This window comes from Diplotaxodon limnothrissa, linkage group LG2 (assembly GCF_057381915.1).
Source record: "Diplotaxodon limnothrissa isolate DT_005_m linkage group LG2, D_limnothrissa_male_GT1.1, whole genome shotgun sequence".
NCBI lineage: Eukaryota > Metazoa > Chordata > Actinopteri > Cichliformes > Cichlidae > Diplotaxodon > Diplotaxodon limnothrissa.
In genome coordinates this window covers 15,827,813-15,849,722 of record NC_140597.1, presented here as the reverse complement: position 1 = coordinate 15,849,722, position 21,910 = coordinate 15,827,813, and the positions used below count along the sequence as shown (strand labels likewise).

Genomic DNA, 21,910 nt, shown 5'->3' with positions numbered 1-21,910 from the left:
TATGACTTATTATAAGTAAAATATACTTTGATATTTAGAAAATCTGTACCTAAAATGAGTATTATGCTTTCTTGAACAAGCTGTTTTCAAGAATTATTTGCTTACTTTAAGATTCGACACCTTAATTTAGATTTTTCACATAAAAAAAACACCTTACTATAGGACAAATTTTCTTAAAACTGAATTGTTTCTTTCTTGATTGAGCTAACTATAAGAAATATGTTTCGACTCTGAGAACAATAATCAGCAAAAATTCCTGAGAATAAGACACCATCTCTTCAAAAAGCTACTAAAAATAAGGGAATTCATCTTAAATTAAGACAGCAAAAGCACTCTTAGATTTTGCGCTTTTATTGACACAGCAATGGGTCAGTAACTCACTGAGGTCTGTTCCAGGAGAATCATGTCTAAAATTATACATTTCAGCAGGGTACTGTGTAACATGGCCAATATAAGAAGTGCATATTCCAGATACTCTTAACATGAATAATAACAGTATAACACACTCATGGCTGGTATCAAAAATAAATTTTGCTGAAGCTTAAAACAATCACTATTTCAAATCCTATATTACATAACATTTTAGAAGAACAAGTTTAACGACCACACAAACAAACATGTGTTTTACATTTGAACAACTTTTCTAGAGAGAAAAAAAACAACCTCACTGACCAACACTGAGTCTGATAAACAAGGCAGATGGAGTCTGTCATCTGAGAGACTCACTCAATGAATGACTTCCACTCACCAAGCGCCTTCTTGTAAGAGGGGGTTGAATCTCGGTCATGGATGGAGTCTTTGAGTATTTCAGTTTGCAAGACAGACAGCAGCGTGGAAATGCACTTTGGATATGTGAGGTGGAGGGCATAGTAATATGCCATCAGATAGAGCAGTCCCTCATTAAGATCCTTCCGGTCAAAAGTGCTCACTGGTGTGGTTCCAACAGCTATCATGCAGTTGCCTTCAGAGACAAGCAGAACTGGACAAGCCAGGGGTCGCTGACGCAGGTAGCCTTCAGGGTCTTCTGAAGTCTACATGACAGAAAAAAAGAGGATTAGAACAAGACCGTAAGAAATACAATTTTTGAGTTGCATTACAGTTTAAAATAGATCAACTTTTTTTGTAGGTTTTATTAACATCAACATGTTATGGGGATCTGAACTTTAAGAATATTTGACTGACTCCACAGTAAAATATATAAAATGAAAACATGAGTAACTGCAAAATTCAACAATATATACACATAGAATATTGCAGCCTTACCTTTAGGACATGGAAAAAAGCCTCACTACAGATGCCCAGCTTCTTAGGTGGTACTGTGCTGGAAGGGAAAAGCACGGGAAGGGCTCTGAACACAGCTGCTGCATGTTCCACTGGTTTGAAAAAAGAAAAATAAGACAGGGCAACACCATTAAGCATTGCAAATAATGTAATCTGCAAAGCATAAATGTAGACAAATCAAGATACTGTAGCATTACCTCCATCCAAAGTTTTTGGCGGCTTCATAACTTTCTTCATGACACCATAAAACTGCACCTTCGAGTAGAAGATTTCCCATCTATCCTTCATCTCAGAAATGTATTTCAAGTTGGATGGTTGAATAATTCTCCGCAGCTCATCAAGGACCTGAAAAATACAGACAGAAACCCAACTGAGATAGATCTGTCTAGCTCTGTATCTGGTCTTGACAATAAGTGATAACAATTTAAACATGAGGGCCAGTATTTAAGAAATTTGAAAATCATATCAAAATGTCCCCAAAGGAATAACAGGATGGCTAAAAGAAATAAGTGCTGCTTACATGGTCCAGTTCTCTGAAACAAGGATATGCCTCTAGTATCTTCACTGCTCTGTCCTGCTCCTTTATAGCATCAGAGTTAATGAATTGTCTTCTAGACTCAAACTCCAGGTTCAGCAGTTGGGTAACAGCAGCTTTGTTCGGTTTTTTGGTCTTGTATATTTCTTGAAGTGTCTTGTAGTGTCTTGCCTGGGTTTTTTGGCTGTCAAAGAAGTCAGCTGAACCAGCTAAACACACAGAGCAGAGGTGTGTAAATCATTTATTGCCACAGTAAGGCTTTATATATCTGTTATTGGTGCAAAACAATAATACAAAAATACCAAAATATTTCTGTAAATTAGATCAACAAATTAACTAACCACCTATCTTAAAATTGTTCATTAATCCTGTGAAGTTGTCACTATTAAATGGAACACAAAGATTCCAAGATAAACAGTGAAGTAGTTGTGTTCCATTGTTAGCAGAATTTTTAACAAAAAAACAAAAAGTATCGTCCAAACCACATTTACACTCAGGCTGTAATAAGAGGGTGCATTATATTATACTTACATTCTTCATCACTGCCATCCTGGTGGTGCACTGGGGTGCCCATCGATCTAACTGGTGATTTATCTAGAATAATAGTTGATGCACTGGACTCCCCACTGCTGTCACTTTTTGCAACGCTTTCATTCCCATCCTTTCTTGGCTTCTTCGCAGGAGGTTTTTTGCCCTTCCTTGGACTTTTGACATTGGAGAGTCTCTTCATTAGCTTTTTAGCAACATGCTCCTAACAGGTACAAACGGTAAAAATTAAAAGATGACAAGATACATCACTCATGATTAACACAGAGTGGTATTGAGCAAATGCTACTTACCCACTCACCACACGTTTCTTTAAGCATTGGGTAGTACTCCATTAATCGCTTTGCCATGGCATCAACCTCATGTTTGCTGGGGTATCTGGAGTCTTCAGCTGCTCTTGCTATCGAAATCATGTTTGTCATGGTGTTTCTTACAAGTCGACAAAAGAGTTCCTTTGACAAAGGTTCAGCACACTCTGTCCCCAGCCGCTTCTTTTCAAAGTAGGAATGTCGAGCTTGCTCAAGTTCACTGTCTGTGAAGACTATGTACTCTGGGTTGGACATAGTCACAAACTTAGAAGTGCTGGGTTCCTCTCTGGAGAAGTCACCATCTCCAGTAGTTGTTAGCATTTTTTCAGCAGCAGTCTTGTTCTAAAATACAGTGTACATGGGGCTAATTTCACATAAAATTGCACAAGAACTTTAGGTCTCTACACATGAAAGAAAGTACAACAAAATATCAGTAAAGTGTTGAACAATAAAAAATATGTATATTTAATAAATGTGTGGGCCACTTGATTTAAATCAAAACTAAAGAAGATTCTACTGTCTATCTGTTAAGTGAGTATTGGTGGAATTACTTGAAACTGCATAAAACAAGCTGGTGTGTTCTCAGTTTTGTCACACAGCGATAGGACAGAACTTACTTCTTCACATTTGTGCACTGCAAGCCATAGAGCCCGACGCCTGAGGAAATGTTCAGGACCAGGAAACAGATCTTTGATGTCATCTCGTGAAAGTGACGAGAGCAGGTCTTCTCCAACATTTGCTTCTGCAATAGGAGTTTCCAATTATCACTACATTGCATCATCCTCATGTGCAAGCCAGCTGACAGCTTTGCTTGGGTAACAAACAGGATACACAAGAAACATAATTTAATATTTACCATTTAAAAACAATACTCTATTCCATTATATTCCCTCCTGACTGCTCCACAGGTTCTAAATTAGCTTCCTCCCATTGACTGGAAAAAGTATTATATTTGTGATTCGCTTGCACCTTTCGTCCACACGTAAACAGCGTTTTCAGTCACTGAAAAAGGAGATTTCTAAAAACGCTTGCCAGGGTGGATATTTTCGAAAACTCCTTTTTTGCATTTAGGTGTGGACGAGAAAAACGGAGAAAACGCAGCGTCAAAGGTGTGGGCCTTGTGCGCCACGTTATTGTTTCGGTGAAATGAATTTCTACAATACTGTTACTGTTAATTGTACTCTCTGCAGTGTTTAAATACTTACATATACACAGTTACTGTCCCTCCAGACTGGGTTCTGCTTCTATGCCCCATCTTTCTTTACTATTTCCCACCGAGGCTTCTAGACTTCTGATTGGCCAACATTTCTACACGGTTAGGAATATATCGCCACCTGTTGCTTTGGCATGTTCCTAGCAGCGTTTTCCTTCATTTCTGCGTTTCCGTGTGGACGGGATTATTTTTAAAATGAAAACGGAAAATCTCAGTTTTCAGAAATACCCATGTATGTAGTGTAATAGCACTAGCATATTTAAATATGCTAATGCAACTAAGCTAACCGCACAAGCTAAGCTAACAACCGGGTATAGCCTGCCATGCTAGCGACTTACCATGCAACATAGCAGAACACAAAACATAGAAAAAACAAAACAGTCACATACCTTTCAGGGTGGCAATTGTTATTTCGTCCAGTTTCTCCATAGCATGCCTTAATTTCTTCACACTGTACCACTGTATCCCGGACCCAAAAATATTACTAATCCTGCAATCCAAATTTGAGGCGCGAAGCTAGAGGCGCGAAGCTGGACTGTACCAACTCAGGAGTATGGGGTTGTGTACAGAAATGGTTTAGTTCGCTGTTTTATATCTATAAAATTCTATATATTTAAAGATTTAACTATTTAGTTAGATTATATTAAGTAAATACTGACATGTCGGTACTATTACTTAGTACAGCTGTTATAAGGCACCGAATTAGGATAGCCATTCCTACCCCTTAATGGAATAATCCTGGTCATCTTGGCTTTATGGGAAAAACGGTTCACAGACCAGTGAAACAAAATGATTTGGCGCTGTGTTATCTGCTTCGTTTTTGTGGGTCTGACCCTCAAATCCTTACTGAGTCATATTAATTCTGCACATAGCCATAGTCCAGATTTCCGTGTAGTTTGTGGCATAGATGGATGTGTCAAAGAATATCGTGTTTACAATTCATTTTGGTATCACATTCGTCGAACACACTCCGACCACCTTGGCAATGGACGATGCAGCGGATCGACTAGGACACAAAAATCTGTAAGGTGAGACTGACTATATACTTTGATATCTTTGAAAATAATCATATAAAGTATTCATGTTAGATTCCTACTTGTGTTTACAGCTTAACAGTAGATATGTTAATGCTAATTCCTTATGATCCACATCAATGCTATTTCTAAACAATTTTTCTGAGTGCTTAATTTCTCCTAATAGAGAAAACACCATTTTTATTTATTTTTTTTACTTTTGTTTTAAATAAACCAATGGGCATGGTCCAGAGTCTCCTTGGTTGTTTGTGTTTATTAATATTCATTGTTTCAGTTAGTTTCCTGGTTATTTGTTAATTATTTCCTGTGTTTAGGTGTTCTCCGTGCCTCCCTTGTCTTGAGTCAAGTGTCCCTGGTTTGATGTTCATGTTTATTCCTGTTTTACTTTGATAGTCCCATGCCCTGCATCAGTGTATTCTGTTGCCCTTCCCCCTGGTCTCTTCTCATCTGATTAGTGTCAGCTGTGTTTCGTACCTGTCTGCCAATTCCTCGTTTCCCTGTGTGTGTGTATATTTAGTGTGTGCTTCCCTCTGTTCTTTGTCGGATCGTCTGCATTTTCTCCTCTGTGTCATCTGTGTTCCCTCCCTCAGGTTTTCATGTCTCATGCTCCTTGCTCCAGGTTGTAAGGTTTTTGCAACATTTTCAATGTTTCCTGTGTTCTTTAGTTTAGCTTTCCAGGTTTAGGTTTTTGAGGATTTTTAAAGCTTTTAAACTACAGTTAAGCTACCAAATATCAATCAGCAATAAATTAGTAACAATTTATTAAACTCAGTCTGAAAACATACATATTTTGGAGTAAATTATCAAATGCAGAATAGAATTATTTAGAAATGATCAGTGTAGCTTGTAATTAATATCTTTAACTAGTCAATTAATCAATTAATCTCAATTGCAGTTCTCCCTCATCAGCGGAGAACAGAAGTCTGAGTAACATGTGGGCCTACAGGACTGATCCAGTGGTCGAAAACCAGCCAACAAGCCAGCCAACAATGGATGCAGCTGTAGACACCAGATTGAACTCAGGAGAAGATGCAGTGATTGATCAAAACACAATACAGCATGATCCAGACAGTGTGTGCCCCGAACATTTTGGTACTTTTGACAATAATAAGACATTGTACTCTGGCTTCGATGATGGTGCCCATATCTCGCAAAGGCCCCTTGTTCCATCCCAGACCAACAATGATACCTCGACTCCAAACATTTCAGCAGCTTGTCCAAGCGGGTTCGCAGATGGAGTAGCATCATCCCAATCTATGGTGAGTCTATCACTACTGAACAATAACAACTTCTTTTGATAAAACATTTTACCAGTTTATAACATTCCTATATTTATTTCTCTTTTCTGAAGGATGACTCCTGCCACGATGTTCTTACCAGACAAGCAACAGCTCTTGTATTGACTGCAAGAGAGAAACATCGTCTTTCACAGGTTTGTGCTCATACAAAATTAGAATGATTATTTTAACATGTGGCTCTATTTTTTTTCATCATTTATTATTAACAATTTCCCTAAACTGTAACAGCCTTTAATTCATTCTGATTATCCTAATAGTAACTATGCAAAACCGAGCATCACTTGTATGTGCCTCCAACTTTCCAACAAATGACTATGACTGCCTTAGGTAAACTAAGGCAGTCATAGTCTCCAGCCATCCATCCATTTGCCTCCGCCTATCCTTTTCAGGGTTGCTCCCATCACAAGCCTTCCTCTGCCACCTAACTCTTAGTCTCAGTTTAAAAAGGAAAATTGTAATCTTAATTAAACTAAAAATTTGAGTTTTGCAAGAAATCCGAGAAGGAATTTAAAAAAATTTTTTTTTTTCTTCAGTTTCAGTGAGGGAAAAAATCTATAAGAAACAGTCAAATAATTCTATGCAGTTTTTTTGGTTGCAGAGCTACGTACGTTATTAGTCCTTACATTATAAGTTGTCTATTCGCTAAAAATAAATCTCTTTTAATAGCAAATAACTAAGATGCCGTTTGTCCTTTCTGTCTGTTTTTCAGAGTGGTGTGAATGATGTCGTTGCAGCATTACAACAGTATCAGGCATCGTTGGTCAATAATCTGAGAAGTCAGGTACAAAAGGTTTTCCAGCAGCATCATGGAAGTGGACTTGAAAAAGATGTTTTGGCAGTCTTCGACCAGATTGAGGATCCATTTGCCTCTGTTTCAACAACATACAGGCAGGATGATGTGATAAAGAGAAATTTCAATTTTGTGGAGTCCGAGGAGGTTTGTGTTGGGTATACTGCTGTCATGGGAAAAAAAGGGAAAAAAAGATTCCTCACTACTGTGCCCAAATGTTTTCATTATGTTCCGCTTGTCAGAAGTTTGGAGCAGTTATTGTCCCATCCAAGAGTTTTGGCATTGATAGATGAGCAGAAAAATTAGAGAAATGAGTATTTATATGATATCATAGATGGAGAACTCATGAAGTCTCACCGTTTATTTTCTGCACACCCCTCTGCCTTACAGATTATCCTTTACTCAGATGAAATTGAAATTTGTAACCCACTTGGGTCTCATGCCTCCAAAAATAAGTTGGTAATGTTCTATTATACTTTGGGAAACATTAATCCTAAATATCGATCAAAACTACCTGCCATTCGTCTACTTGCCATTGCAAAAAAGAGTGCGCTTTCTGAATGTGGTGTAGATGGAATCTTGCAAAGGCTGCATGAGGACTTAGTGAAGCTATATAATGGAGTTAAAATTCAAACTGGAAATGGTGAACGTGAAATATTTGGAGCATTAGTTTCATTATGTGGAGACACTTTGGCGCAACATGAGCTTTGCGGGTTTAAAGAGGGTGTTGGGTTTGCTCATAGTAAATGCAGGCAGTGTGAATGTTCATTTGAGGACATGCAAATTTATTTTGATGAGGATAACTTTGAGGAACGGACATTTGAACGACATGTCCGGCAATGTAGCGAAATTGAGAAGGCCAACACAGAGTATCTAAGAAGCAGCTTAAAAACAACATATGGAATAAACAGAAGAAGCAAACTTATTAATTTCCCAGCATTCAACTTGATCCAACAAACACCCCAAGACATGATGCATGTAATTTTTGAAGGGATTGCTCCATTAGAAATAAAGTGTGTGTTGAAACACTTAGTTCTCATGGGAGAGCTAGACTTAGATCTCTTCAATGCTGCAGTGACTGGTTTCCCATACTCTCCAGTTGATATTAGAGATAAACCAAGTGTTATTACCTACAGTACATTAGCTTCCAGTGACAATAAGTTGAAGCAGTCCTCGGGGCAAATGATTGTTCTTCTGAAAATTTTGCCATTTCTGATTGATGCAGCCAAAGGTACTGAACACTACGCATTCATTCTTGAACTCATTGAGATAGTTCAGATTTTACTTGCTCCTGTCATCAGTCTGCAGACTATTAACAAGTTGAAAATCCTCATTGAACAGCACTTGAAGCACATGAAAGCCCTATTCCCATATAACAACATCACACCAAAACAACATTATTTGATTCATACACCAAGCCAAATTAAACGTTTGGGACCAATGGTCCGTCATATGTGCATGAGATTTGAATCGAAACATTGCTTTTTCAAACAATGGGCGTCAAAAATAAATTTTAAAAATGTTTGCAAATCTTTAATAAAGCATAATCAAATGTATGAATGTTGTCAGAATGTGGATAGTTTTGATCACCCCATTTTTTTCCAATGAATGCACATTAGGACCAACCTCAGAAGTAAGCATAATGTCATACTTAAAAGAAAAAATGAGGGCCTTCCTTGGAAATGATGAAGTAAACCATGCAGTGACTGTTAAATGGCTTAATCTAAATGGTAACAAATACATAAGGGATAGGTCATTAATTGTTTGTGCTGTTGGTTCTAGTGGTTTACCTATATTTGGGCTTGTGAAAAATATCTATGTGATCAATTCATCATTGTACTGTTTTGAATTCCAGCAGCACAATACCATTTGTTATGACAAAGATTACATGTAATATAAGATAGAGATTCCAAACATGGCACAAGCAACGGAGCTGATATCCGCTGATAATCTTATGGATTTCACTCCATATTACAGTTTCACACACAAAGATATGACATATGCAGTCATGAAATATTACCTGTGTGATGTAATTGGACTACACATGAGTTCAACAGATGTTTTATAAAAGGCACACTGCTTTACATGCATGAACTGTATTATCAGGTTATTGTTTTGGACAGTTTTGTTGTTGAGTTTTCTATCAAATCTGACAGTTGAATGCGATTGTAGCATTGCCACAGTGAAGATATGTGTACTGATACTTGTCTGATGCTGATCTATTAATCTGTTTGACATGGCCTAAAGTGAATGAGTTATGCCGTTTCTGTTTTTCAAATGGGCCTTTATTTCATGTTTATCATGTGCTTTTAGTTCCAGCTTTTGTGCATGTTTTGTCAAACTTGACAGCAGTTTTATTACACTTTAGTGTCAATAAATACATTTCTTAAACTGAGCAGCTGTTTAAGTGGCCTTACTCTTGAAATGAGAAAAATAATCTTGTTTTTATTAGGGAATTTCAACCAAACGGTTTTCATACCTTGTAACTGGTAAATAAAGCTCAAGATGAGCTGAAATATCCTTTTAAGGAAAAGTTAGACATATTTTCCTAGAATAAGATTTATTTTCTTGTGCAAAACTTGCTTGTTAAGAATATATTTTCTTTTTAGACAAAAAATAAGAAAAAATGTCCATAAACAAGGGTTTTTTTACTTTCTTGAAAATCGTTTTTTGCAGTGTAGTGACGCCCCTGCTTTAAGAACTGAAGGTCAGTCAGTCAGAAAATTACCAAAACTTTGAATGTGTCCCCAAGTGCAGTTGCAAAAACCATCAAGAGCTACAATGAAACTGGTTCACATGAGGACCACCCCAGGAAAGGAATACCAAGAGTCAGGATAAATTCATCAGAGTCACCAGCATCAGAAATGGCAAATTAACAGCACCTCAAATTAGAGCCCAAATAACAAAGAGCCTCAACGAGTTCCAGTAGCAGACAAATCTCTACATCAGTGATTCCCAAACTTGTTTTGCTAGGCCCCCCTTTGTTTTGCAAGTCACCCCCCCCCCCCCCTCCCCGCGTGCACGCACGCACGCACACAAACACATCCTCCAACCACACACACCCATATTTTGCTCCATTGTGGTTTATTTCACACTTCAAACTTTTAGTAAACAGTTAAGCAAATAAAAGTAATCTGCAATAAATTACAGGTAGTAATAAAATAAACTACTAACTCTTTTATGCTACAGCCACACCTACACGGGTATTTTTGAAAAAGCAGCTGTTTTGTCCACACATAAACAGCATTTCGAATCACCCAAAACAGATTTTTTAAAAATCCTTTTTTGCGTTTACGTGTGGACGAGGAATACAGAGTTCGTCACACAACGTCAAAGGTACACTGTTAAAAAAAAATCGTAAAAAAACAGTAATATTCCACCAGCTGGGGCGCCAAAATAATACCGTAAAATAACAGAAAATAACTTTCTCATAAAAATACAATTATTTTCAGTAATGAAAATAGAGTTTGTTGCGCTAATTTTACATGGGATTTTGCCTTTTCCATGTGCTTTTAAACATTAAATTAGGAACATTTTAACGTGATTAAACAATGAAATTACCTATAAACATGGTCAATGAATGTGGCAATATGAATAATAATGCTTAAATGTACAGAAATATACAGTTAACAGTTGGGTTAAATAACACTACTTGATTTAAAAAAGTTGTATATTCAATTATATTTGATGTAATACTACATTATACAACACAAAATAATTCGATTTATCTTTCAAAACATGTCAAAAAGACTAGATAGTGGCTTTAAAATTACAATTCACTGTTAATTTTACATAATATCACATGTAAATTTAGATTTTAAGTGTAATTTAACATACATTTCCTGAATATTTACTGGACTTTCAGTTTGAATTAAGTGTGCTCCCTGTAAGATTGTGGGTTTTATCTGTCACAAAACACCCAAAGAACCCTTATTAAACAAAACCCCTGATTATAATTACATCAAGATTATGTTAATTCATGTGTATGAGCAGTTTGTACGTGTTTATTTTACTTATAAGACATGAGACATTGTTTCAATCATTAACATTGATTTTATTGACAAAAAGATAACCCTTCCTGGAACAATCCAAGAACAACTAACACTTATGCATAAACAAAGGCATGTAGAAAAAGAATCTAATGCAAACACACACTTGAGCACAAAAGAAGGCGACGATGCCACCTCGAACATTCATCTGCCTCCCCACATCTGGAGCAACGAAAAGGGGTATATTTGAGGCCCATAACCTGCAGGTTTAGAAGTAGCTCTAGCTTTCTGAAAGTCTCACATTCAGGGCTGCTGCTGGCCATTTGAGTTCCCTTGGAGAAATTTGCAAAGTAATCATATGCAAAGAACAACTCGAGTAAAACAAAAGCCTCATTGTTATGCTGATTATACTTAACTGATAAGTATTGATATGTTGTAAGTTGTCACTTTAACACAAACTTTTACCAAAATAACTGAACGAATGGGACTGTGCCTGCAGAGCAAGCACCACAAGTGTGAAAGTATAGCTTATTACAATGAACTGAGATGAAGATAATACTTAAGACAATGCTACACCTAAAGCAGGACACAGTGACAGAGAGCCTGTCAGCAGACAGTAACCTACCAACTGGCTAGCACTAATGCTAGCTAAATGTGAATAGGATTTGCAGCCTATATTTCACTTTTCCCCTATAAAGCGGGCCACCCGTGCTGTTGACATTGACCATGAACCAGAGACCAGTGCTAGTGAACAACAGATAAGGTTATCCTCAGGATAAAAATGAGAACTTTTTATGCTCTCCACTCATAGTCCGCAATTTTGGTGATCAACGTCAGAACCTTTGGATTGACTGCAAGGTTTTTCTTAGACGTGTTCCACTCCACTTTGGATCCCTTGTCGGGGTTAATCTTAAGGCATCTGTTGAGTGAAAAACAACAACTTCATTAAGAAACTGAGGACTGGACTGTATGTGTTTTTTTACATTTGTAATGAATCTAAGTGTAGAATGAGCTTGCTTTTGAGTGCGTATTTGGACATAGAGGTCATTGTGGAACAGAGGGGTGATGCAAAGATGTTTGGTTAACCTGTGAGTCTATTGCAAATGCTGTTTGAGGGTAGTGAAACATCTGTGAGCATCTACTACTCAAAGGTCTCTATCTATAACTTGACATGAGCATGAATTAAGAATATTTCAGAGACAGCCATAACTTTAGATTTCACTGTCTCATCATTCTTATGTCTCAATGCATAAAATTGACTGGTGCCGCCTTACCGTTGCAAGAATTCCAAGGTTGCTGCCTGGGCTACTGGATAAGAAATGTTCGTGCAGTATTAAGAGCCACAAATCAGGATAAGTGCGTCGCTGAAGATAGTGATATGGCCATTCGCAATTGCCTGGTCCACAGATAACATGAAGTGCTCGGCTGCCAAAGTAGAGTTTCCTGTTGTGTACATGAACAAGAGACAAGGGGACAAAAAAACAAGTCCACACATGACTCAAACAACTAACTGCAATGTTACAACTGATGTATATCAATTACATACACTGGCATGCAGTTTGGGCCCTACGGTCAACTACAAGGTGTCCAAACTTTAACTGTGGGCCTTTTCCTTTTCTGTTTAAAAAAATATGAAAATGATTTTATTTAAAATTAAATGTCATCTATAACTTTAAGCCATTTGGAGATTATTTCATCTTCTACTTGCTTAACTGTTCACATGAACTTAAATGTTGACCATGGGTGCCCAAACATTTACATTAAAGCACCACAACTGCGACAGGTGTAATCTTTTGACATCCTTAATTGCAGCACAATACTCACCTTTACAGCTTACTGAATAAATTTGAGAACTCACGCTACTAATCTGCAGGGGAATAAAAAAAACCTTATGAATCATGAAACCTGCCAAAATCCAAATACATGTATGCAATGTACGTTTAAATGTAGTCAAATAATTCGCCTCAGCTGCTTTAGCCCTACTTCCTTCTACAAAATAGAAGGAAATACTTGGCTTACATGTCCATTACATTTTTCTGGGCAAAGCTAGCACAGTGGGCTACTTCTATTTCCTATTTCTCTCACTTCATCACACAGCACATCTTGGCACGCACGAGCTCTCTACAAGAGTGCAGGTGTGTTGCTAGACTGGAACAGGTTGCCTGTCAGTGCGCCCCAGGGTGGCTGTGGCTACAATGTAGCTTGCCATCACCAGTGTGTGAATGTGTGTGTGAATGGGTGGATGACTGGATATGTAAAGCGCTTTGGGGTCCTTAGGGACTAGTAAAGTGCTATATAAATACAGGCCATTTACCATTTACCATTTATTAGCTCTTAAGTTGTATACTTAATTTCACATTAAGACAAATGCATCAGTGGCAGCTGTCATCGCGGGCCCCCTAACGGGTATTAGCGGTGTAGAAACGATCCGCGTAGGAACTGCTGTGTTTACACGGCCACAGAAAGCTGGCAGCTAACAAATTAGCGAACAACAACTCTGCTGGCCAGCAAGATAGCAGCTGGTCTAGCTGTATATTAACTGCACCTTATACTGACAGACGACGTCCTTTGCCTTCATAGCTAAAGATTCCATGCCTTTTACCGTCTCAGTAAACTACGAGCCATAGTGGTCAAGCAATTCCAAGTTAAATCTACTAAGCTGAGTTTGATATACTTGCCTTGCAGCACTGCATGGATGATCTTTCACCAACCTCTCTCTTCCACCGCGCTTTCCATTAGTGATGCGCGAATCATGAACGAATTGTTCAGTACTTGAGAATCACTTTACTGACTCGTGAATCATGATTCACAAGCCCAATTGACTCATCCCTTTTGCTCTTAGCAAACTAATTTCATTAGTAGAAATATATCTAGCTTATAATTAAAACTGTGGGGGAAAAAAACAACAGACAGTTTCTTAACAACAAGCATTTCTGCTCTGAACTGGAAGAAAAAACCCTGAGTACAAGCTCACATCAAGACAATAGCTCCTCGGTTCGCAGTAGCATCGCTCTGCTAACATGCTAACAGCACATTTGAGCTATTCACCCCCTCCCTCCTGGCTCACAGCTTCTTCTTCTTCTTGGTTGGCAACCAATGTTAAGGCGCATTACTGTCCCCTGCTCACAGCTCAATGGACATTTAGATGAGAAAATATATATTTGACACACTTGAGGAAAATACTAATAAAATGAAATAAATAAAATAAATGTTCCCTTTAGAAATTTTTTTGTTCTTTTTTGCTCCATCAAATTAGTTGTTTTTCTTTTTCAATCACTCATCTTAGCAGTAGGATATACATAATAAGAGAAACAAATTAAGTTTGAGTGAAAATGTACATATCTTTTGCACTCTGGTCAAGTGACTCAAATGACTCAAAAAACCCGGTTCACTTTGGTGAGTGACTCATTCAAACTCGATTTAGGAAAAAAAGAATTAAATTTACCATCACTACTTTCCACAGCCATACCCGCGACCTTGTGGTTGTTACTTCACATTCATTGGACAATGCTTAGCGACATTTTATTATGTATCCCAACATCCAATGGCATGTCACATTGTTTTCATGGCCACGCCCTCACCCCAGGTGCAGAGGCCTATTTCTGTTCAGGAATATTGTGAATACTTTGAGATTTATATTAATTGCTAATTAATTCCTACCTCTACATTTATTTTTTAAAATATATAAATAGCACAGCGTGGCCGTGCAATGTTTTATGTTTTTTTTTTGTTTTTATTCCTATTAATTATATTTTCACTTGTTACCTCTGAATTATTGAATCAGACCTAGATGGCATGAAATTTTCAGCACAATTATAATTCAAATACTCTTTTAATTATTAATTATTCTCATTAATTTTTGATCATTTTATATATTTTTCCATAGTATTACATTTGAATTTAACAGATCAATCTCTCAAATAACAGACAAATATTTGTGAAATTATGATACATTTCTGAATGTATTTTTACAATCTAAATATGCATATGTACAAAACAAATATTTAAAAAACAAGAAAATTGTGTTTTATTACATTTACAGTGATGTTATGTTATTTTACATTTGACATGTAAAATCACAGTCTACTTATGTAAATTTAATGATATTCTGGAAAGACAGTACAAAACTGTAAAATATACAGTAAGATACTTTTATATTACTTTTTCATGTCATGCTGTGCGCCACGTTATTGTTTACATGAGATGAATTGCAGAATGACAGTAAATACTGTTACTGTTAATCTGACTATCTGAAGGTTTTACCCGCTTACATATACACGCAGTTACTGTCCCTCCATTTAGAAACGCAGAGGCTGTGAGAGATGCCAGCCGCTACAGGCACCACCATCTTTAGACTTGAAACTGTGGGAGATGTGGCGAAGGTAGGCCACCGCTTGGACAAGGGAAGTCCATTTTGAGAATCTTTCAAAGCGTGATGAACCCAAGGCACCTGGAGCAGTTGTGGTCACAAGCACATTGACGTTATGTCGAATTTCAATGTCCAACTCTGGATCGACGAGTTCAAATGGACCCTTTTCTGGGGAGAGAATCTCGTGATTGAGAAGAAATGCTGGGCAGTACAACCATGAAGTACCAGAGAGTTTGTCTGCTGGTACAGACCGAGAGCCATGATCGGCAGGATTGTGCTCTGATGGGACGTATCTCCATTGATCTGGTAGGGAAGACTGCTTGATTCTCTGTACACGATTGTTCACATATACATGGAATCTTCTGCTTTGATTGTTAATGTATCCTAACACCACTTTACTGTCAGTGTAGAATGTTGTCTTGTCAATCTTTACGTTTAGTTCTACTGTGAGAAGCTCTGACATCTCCACAGCAAGCACTGCAGCGCACAGCTATAATCGAGGAATGGTCGGTTCTGATACAGGAGCTAGTTTGGCCTTACCCATAAGGAATCCGACCTCACTGTGCCTATCTTCATGTGTGACCATCAGGTAAGCTATCGCAGCGATGGCTTTCACTGGAGCGTCTGAGAAAACACAAAGTTCGATGAATGTGGCTTGTGAGATGGAGAACGTGACGTAGTGGCGAGGAATGTGCAGGTTTGTGAGACTTCGTAGCGAGTCATGCCACCTTCTCCAGCCATCGTACATGTCTTGGGGTAAGGAACTCAAGGTTGCTGCTGGAGAGCTCTCTGAGAAGAAGTCTGCCCTTGATGGTTACAGGTGCAAGCAAACCAAGAGGGTCGAACAAGCTGTTCACTGTTGAGAGTACGCCCCGGCGAGTGAAGGGTTTTTGCTCTTGTGGAACATGGAATGTGAACGTGTCTGTTGTAGGGTTCCAACTTACCCCCAAGCTGCGCTGGACTGGAAGCTCATCTGTTGTTAAATCGAGATCTTTGATATCTTTGGCCCTATCCTCAGGGGGGAATGCACTCACCACTTCCACTTTATTGGAAGCAATCTTGTGGAGACGTAGATTTGAGAGGGCAAGCATTTTCTGAGTTCTCTGTAGGACATCAACAGCCTCAGCTGCAGTTGGGAAAGACTTTAATGCATCATCGACATAGAAGTCGTGCTCTACGAAGTCTCGGGCATCAGTTCCATACTCACTTTCTGCTTTCCTTGCTGCCAGTCTCAGCCCGTAAATTGCCACTGCAGGGCAAGGACTGTTACCAAAGACATGTACCCTCATTCTGTAGTCTACTACGTCTTTGCCAAGGTCGTTGTCTTTGTACCAAAGAAAGCGAAGGTAGTCTCTGTGGTCTTCTTGGACCACAAAGCAGTAGAACATTTGTTCAATGTCAGCTGTGACTGCGACTGGTTCTTTCCTGAAGCGAAGCAGCACACCCAAAAGTGTGTTGTTCAGGTCCGGGCCGGAAAGCAGCACCTCATTGAGGCACACTCCATCAAACTGTGCACTCGAATCAAACACAACGCGTATCTTCCCTGGCGTTTGGGGATGGTACACACCAAAAATCGGGAGATACCAGTTCTCTTTGTCTCTATTGGGAGGTGGTGCGAGCTCTGCGTGTTGGTTATCTAGCATTTTCTGCATGAATTCCACAAAATGTGTTTTCATTTTTGGTTTCTTGTCGAGCGTACGTCGTAATGACATCAGCCGTTGGTAGGCGTAGGACCGGTTATCCGGGAGTTTGCATCTGGGGGTTCGGAACGGGAGTGGTGCAACCCAGCTGTTTGTATTGTCCTTGAAGAAGCCTGCCATCTTTTTCAAAAAGATTACATCTTTAGCTGAATAAGCAAAGTGGTTGTCGTTACTGGTGTGACAAAACACAGAGTCTCCCAAATTCTCAGCTGTGGGCCTTTGGTGTGAGAGAGCAGATGGCGGTTGACTGGAGATGGCTTTGGTTTGGCTCAGACTGAAGTCCTCCTTTACACTAAGGTGACTGTCGCAGGGAGTGAGATAGCTTGGGCGTCCATTGTCCAATACATAGGTTTTCAGAACATTCACTTTGCTTGGCTTGTGGGCATTACCAAGACACACATCGCCAATGATAACCCAGCCCAGGTCAAGCTTCTGTGCAAATGGGTCATTATCTCTGCCGTTGATTTGCTCCCTCACTTTGTGAACTCTCAGAAGGTTGCGTCCTATCAGCAACAGAATGTCTGCACTTGGGTCGAGAGGTGGTATTTGAGCAGCTATTGCTTTCAGGTGCGGGTGGTGTAAAGCAGCTTCTCCAGTTGGCACCTCTTCCCTGTTGTTAGGGATGGCATTGCACTCAATGAGCGCGGGGAGAGGGAAACTCATTTTTCCATCTAATGACTCAACCATGTAGCCACATGCTCTTCTACCAGTCGTGTGTGTTACACCACTACAAGTTTTCAGCATGTATGGTTCAGGTGTGGTTTGTATGTTAAATATGTCAAAAAACTCTGTCTTTGCAAGTGACTGGCTACTTTGATCGTCAATTATTGCATACATCCTTCCGGCGTTGTCTCGCTGACCCTTGGGATAGACTTGCACTAAGCAAACCTTAGAACAGGATCTCCCTGTGATTTTGTTTCCACATACCTCTGTGCATGTGGCAGTAACATCCGGGTCTTGTGGATTTGCTTGCTCCCCGCCGTGCACTTCAGGAGATGAAGGAGGCCTGGGCATTTGCAGTGTTGGGGCAGGATGAAGAGCTGCCAGGTGTTTCTCACTATTGCACTCTTCACACTTAATCATGACTGCACAGTCTTTGGCTTGGTGGCCGGTGGAAGCAAGGCAGCGATAGCAAATGCTATTGTCTCTGAGGAACCTCTTCCTCTGCTCAAGCAGCATAACTCTAAAGCCCCTGCATCTTTTGAGTGGGTGGGGTTTGTGATGTATGGGGCACTGTCTTTCACTGGCTTTTTTTTACCTTTGATCCCTCTGATGATATGTCCATCTTGTGCACTGTAACTGATGACCTTTGGTTGTGGTTACTTAACGGTTTTTCTTTTCTGTAGCTGGACATGTGGTTGGCATAGGAACGAGTCGTGTTGAAAGGTGTGGTAAAGCTTGGATCATTCCTTGCTTTTGCTTGACGTTTCACAAATTCAACAAAGAATGAGAATGGTGGGAAGCTAACATTGTGGTCTTCTTTAAACTTTGACCCTACCATTGTCCACTTCTCTTGAAGATGGAAGGGCAACTTCTCCACAATTGGATGTACTCCCCTAGCTGTGTCGAGGTAATTTAAACCAGGCAAATAACCATCTAGCTTTGCAGCTTGGAGTTCACACAGCAGATCTGATAGGTCGCGAAGCTTATGTGGTTCTTTACTGGAGAGTAGAGCTGGGCGATAGAACGATAACGATATGTATCGCGATATAACTTTTATTCGATAGAGAAATTAAACTATCGCGATAGACCTCGCCGCTCTTGTCCTCTTTTTTTTTTTTTTTAAAAAGAACAGCCAATCCAAATTAAGTAGCGCAGAGCCGAACCAATCACAGCCGCAGCATCACGTCGCGTGACTTGTTACGTACAGCACAAGTGCCAAGCCGCACATGTGTATTTGTTTGGGAAGCAGCCAGCCACCGTACCGCCCGGGTAATGGAGGAAATGAGTGTGCCGACTAGAAAAATCAACCGAGCGTGACCGAAGGTTACCGAAGAGAAAACAGATGATGGTTCCAATGCCGGAGAGATTGTCGAACGGAAGAGCCATAGAAGTTCCGTAGTGTGAAGGTATTTCGGCTATTTCAAGTCAAGAGTATTTCAAGAGTAGCGTGCACTGTAAATTGTGCCGAAAGCAAGTCTGGAAATACAATAAACTGGTGCATGCGTCACACTGTGCGCCACGTTATTGTTTCGGTGAAATGAATTTCTACAATACTGTTAATTCTACTCTCTGCAGTGTTTAAATGCTTACATATACACACAGTTACTGTCCCTCCACATATACGACTCGGTTCTGCTTCTATGCCCCAGCTTTGTTTACTTTTTCCCACCAAGGCTTCTAGACTTCTGATTGGCCAACATTTCTGCACGGTTAGGAATCTAGCTCCACCTGCTGCTTTGGCATGTTCATAGCAGCGTTTTCCTTCATTTCTGCCTTTATGTGTGGACGGGATTATTTTTTAAAACGGAAACGGAAAATCTCCGTTTTCAAAAGTACCCGTGTACATGTGGACGTAGCCTCAGTCTCTGACTGGAAGCGCTAATTCGTCATTCGGCTTTTGTCAGACTAAAGTAACTGTTAAAACTGTTTGAAAAGCTAAGCTATACAACAAGGAGAGATTGAGGATTTCCTTTTAGTTCTCAGTTTATTTGATATTGACAAAAGTTAGTCAGTTTTGTCTTTTCTTCTGTAAAACAAACTAAGATTTATTTTTAGAATTAATATTTTGTTTCTAAGTGGAATTGACAATTTAGTCTGTTTCGTTTGTTCTATTTTGAAACTTAAACGCTTTAGCGGCTGCCTTTTGTGTAGTTTGCAATATTTGCCTTTATTTATCTGAAAAAGTCTCATGTTCCTTAAGTACATCTACCCTGTTGAACTTCATCCATCCATTCACGTCCGCTTAATGGATGAACTTATTATGGGAAATAAATATTTAAATAAAAACAAGCTGCTGATTATTTCACATTTTACTTGTGAGCAACGGCACATTTAAATCTTACAAATATAGTTATTTGGCTTATATCGTGATAGATATCGTTATCGCCTGAAATGAAAAAAACATATCGTGATATGAAAAAATCTTATATCGCCCAGCTCTACTGGAGAGCTTTGGAAAGTCCCGTATTCGGGCAAACAGGGAGTTTTCTATTGCTTCTGGTGAGCCGTAACATTCCTCTAGTCTCAACCATATCATGTTCAGACTGGCAGGTGGATGCTTTATGTTGACTGCTTTTAATCTCTTGGCGTGTTCAGAAGACTCTGGGCCTAGCCACTTAATGAGTAGGTTGATTTCTTCAGTGGCTGTTAGACCAAGGTCCCTAACAGTGCTCTGGAATGTGGCTTTCCAACTAAGGTAATTTTCTGGCTTGTCGTCAAATTTAGACAGCCCTCCAGTTATTAGCTGACTCTTAGCTAAGAATCTGGCGAGGTCACTTGCTATGGTGTCTGCATTATTATTTGAGCTTAATCCGTGCTGCAGTTGTAATGCATCGTGGAGAGTCTGTGGACTTACATCTCTTTGTAGTCGTCTCTCTGCCCCATCTTGTGGCAGGAATGAGTACTGCACTGGCTCTTGTTTGGGACAAAGAGGTGTGTACATTACTGGTTGTTTGGATTGTTCATTCTTATATTTACTGTCGTCATGGTGAGATGTAATGTCTGGAGCCAGGTCAGTGTGGCTGTGTTTATTTATGTATTCACTCACTTTTTGCTCTGGGGTTACTTGTAGGGGTGACAATGGCCACTCTTCCCCTGATTCAGCTTTGTCAAATTGAGCTGCTGCTGACTCCATTACCTCTGCTTTAGCCAAGGCTGCATCTGCTTCCTTTTGGAGGTTGATTACATCCAGAGTTGCTTCTAGGCGGGCCTTTTCTACTTTAATGTTCATCTCCTTCTCAGCGTAAGCTAATCTGGCTTTTGCTGCTTCAATCAATCAATCAAAGCTTTATTCGTCACATGCAGGTTGCCCTGCAGTGAAATGGGACCCCCCCCGACCTTACACATATAGCACAAACATTACATGGGGATACAGGTCGGAGATTGGTAGAATCAGAGAAAAAAACATTGAAATGTACACTACAGTGGGGAAAGTACAAGAGGAAAAAGAGACCCCTACTCATGCTGTGCTTCCATGGTAGGACAGCATGAGAACAGGAAACAAAAAACCTCCTTTGCACAAAAAAGCACATAAATGTCCACAGCACAACATTGTGAAGACATGACAAGCCACAGGGGTGAGTGGGGGGTGAGGAGTAATCCGAAGCGAACACAGCAGCCACCCTGCACAGCGCTACCATTCCAGCGCGGCACACAGCCCGCCGCGTTCCCTCGCAGGAAACAAGCATCGAAGGCGTTGGAAAGGGAGGGGGGATGAGTGAGTGCCTATCAGTGTAAGTGTATGTGTGTGCGTGTCCATAGTTCAGCTGAGACAGTGTCCTTCGGCCTATCAGGCTAAGTAAACAGTCCTCCAGCCAATCCAGGTGTCCTTGCATGGGATGGGAAGAATAGCCGTAACACAGTCGTTATCAGGGAGTGATTGTTCGGCTCCAGCCTTGGGCCTGCAGCTGGCGCGTTATGGGGGTCCGCAATGTTCATGTTGATTTTGTTAATTTCCATGCGAGCAGCCCAGGAGAATTTTCAGGCTGCTCTTTAACACTCCGACACTGGTCTCTCGATCTCCCGTTGGAGAGTTGCGAGCCTCCCCATGATGGTATCAAACTTCTGTTCCATGGTGTTATCATTCTTTTGATTCTGAGACCTCACAACTGCAGTGATCCGTTCCGCGATGTTTTCCAACTGTCGCTCAAGGGTCTCATTTTGAGCAGGCCTCTCTCTGATGTTTC

The 21,910-nt window shown here is 39.7% G+C and overlaps 1 protein-coding gene and 1 pseudogene across 1 annotated transcript; one reads left to right on the top strand and one right to left on the bottom strand.

Annotated features, from left to right (window-relative positions):
- Window positions 1–722: 722 nt before the first annotated feature.
- LOC146638315 (uncharacterized) lies at window positions 723–2,925 on the bottom strand. Its single transcript, XM_085367616.1, has 6 exons — window positions 2,656–2,925; window positions 2,348–2,567; window positions 1,802–2,025; window positions 1,479–1,626; window positions 1,264–1,373; window positions 723–1,031 (listed from the first exon to the last, which is right to left on the bottom strand). Exons 1-6 carry the CDS (start codon window positions 2,923–2,925, stop codon window positions 723–725), a joined length of 1,281 nt encoding a protein of 426 aa, XP_085223742.1.
- A 2,924-nt stretch (window positions 2,926–5,849) lies between these two features.
- Window positions 5,850–8,381, top strand: LOC146638314 (uncharacterized; annotated as a pseudogene).
- The last annotated feature ends 13,529 nt before the right edge of the window (window positions 8,382–21,910 follow it).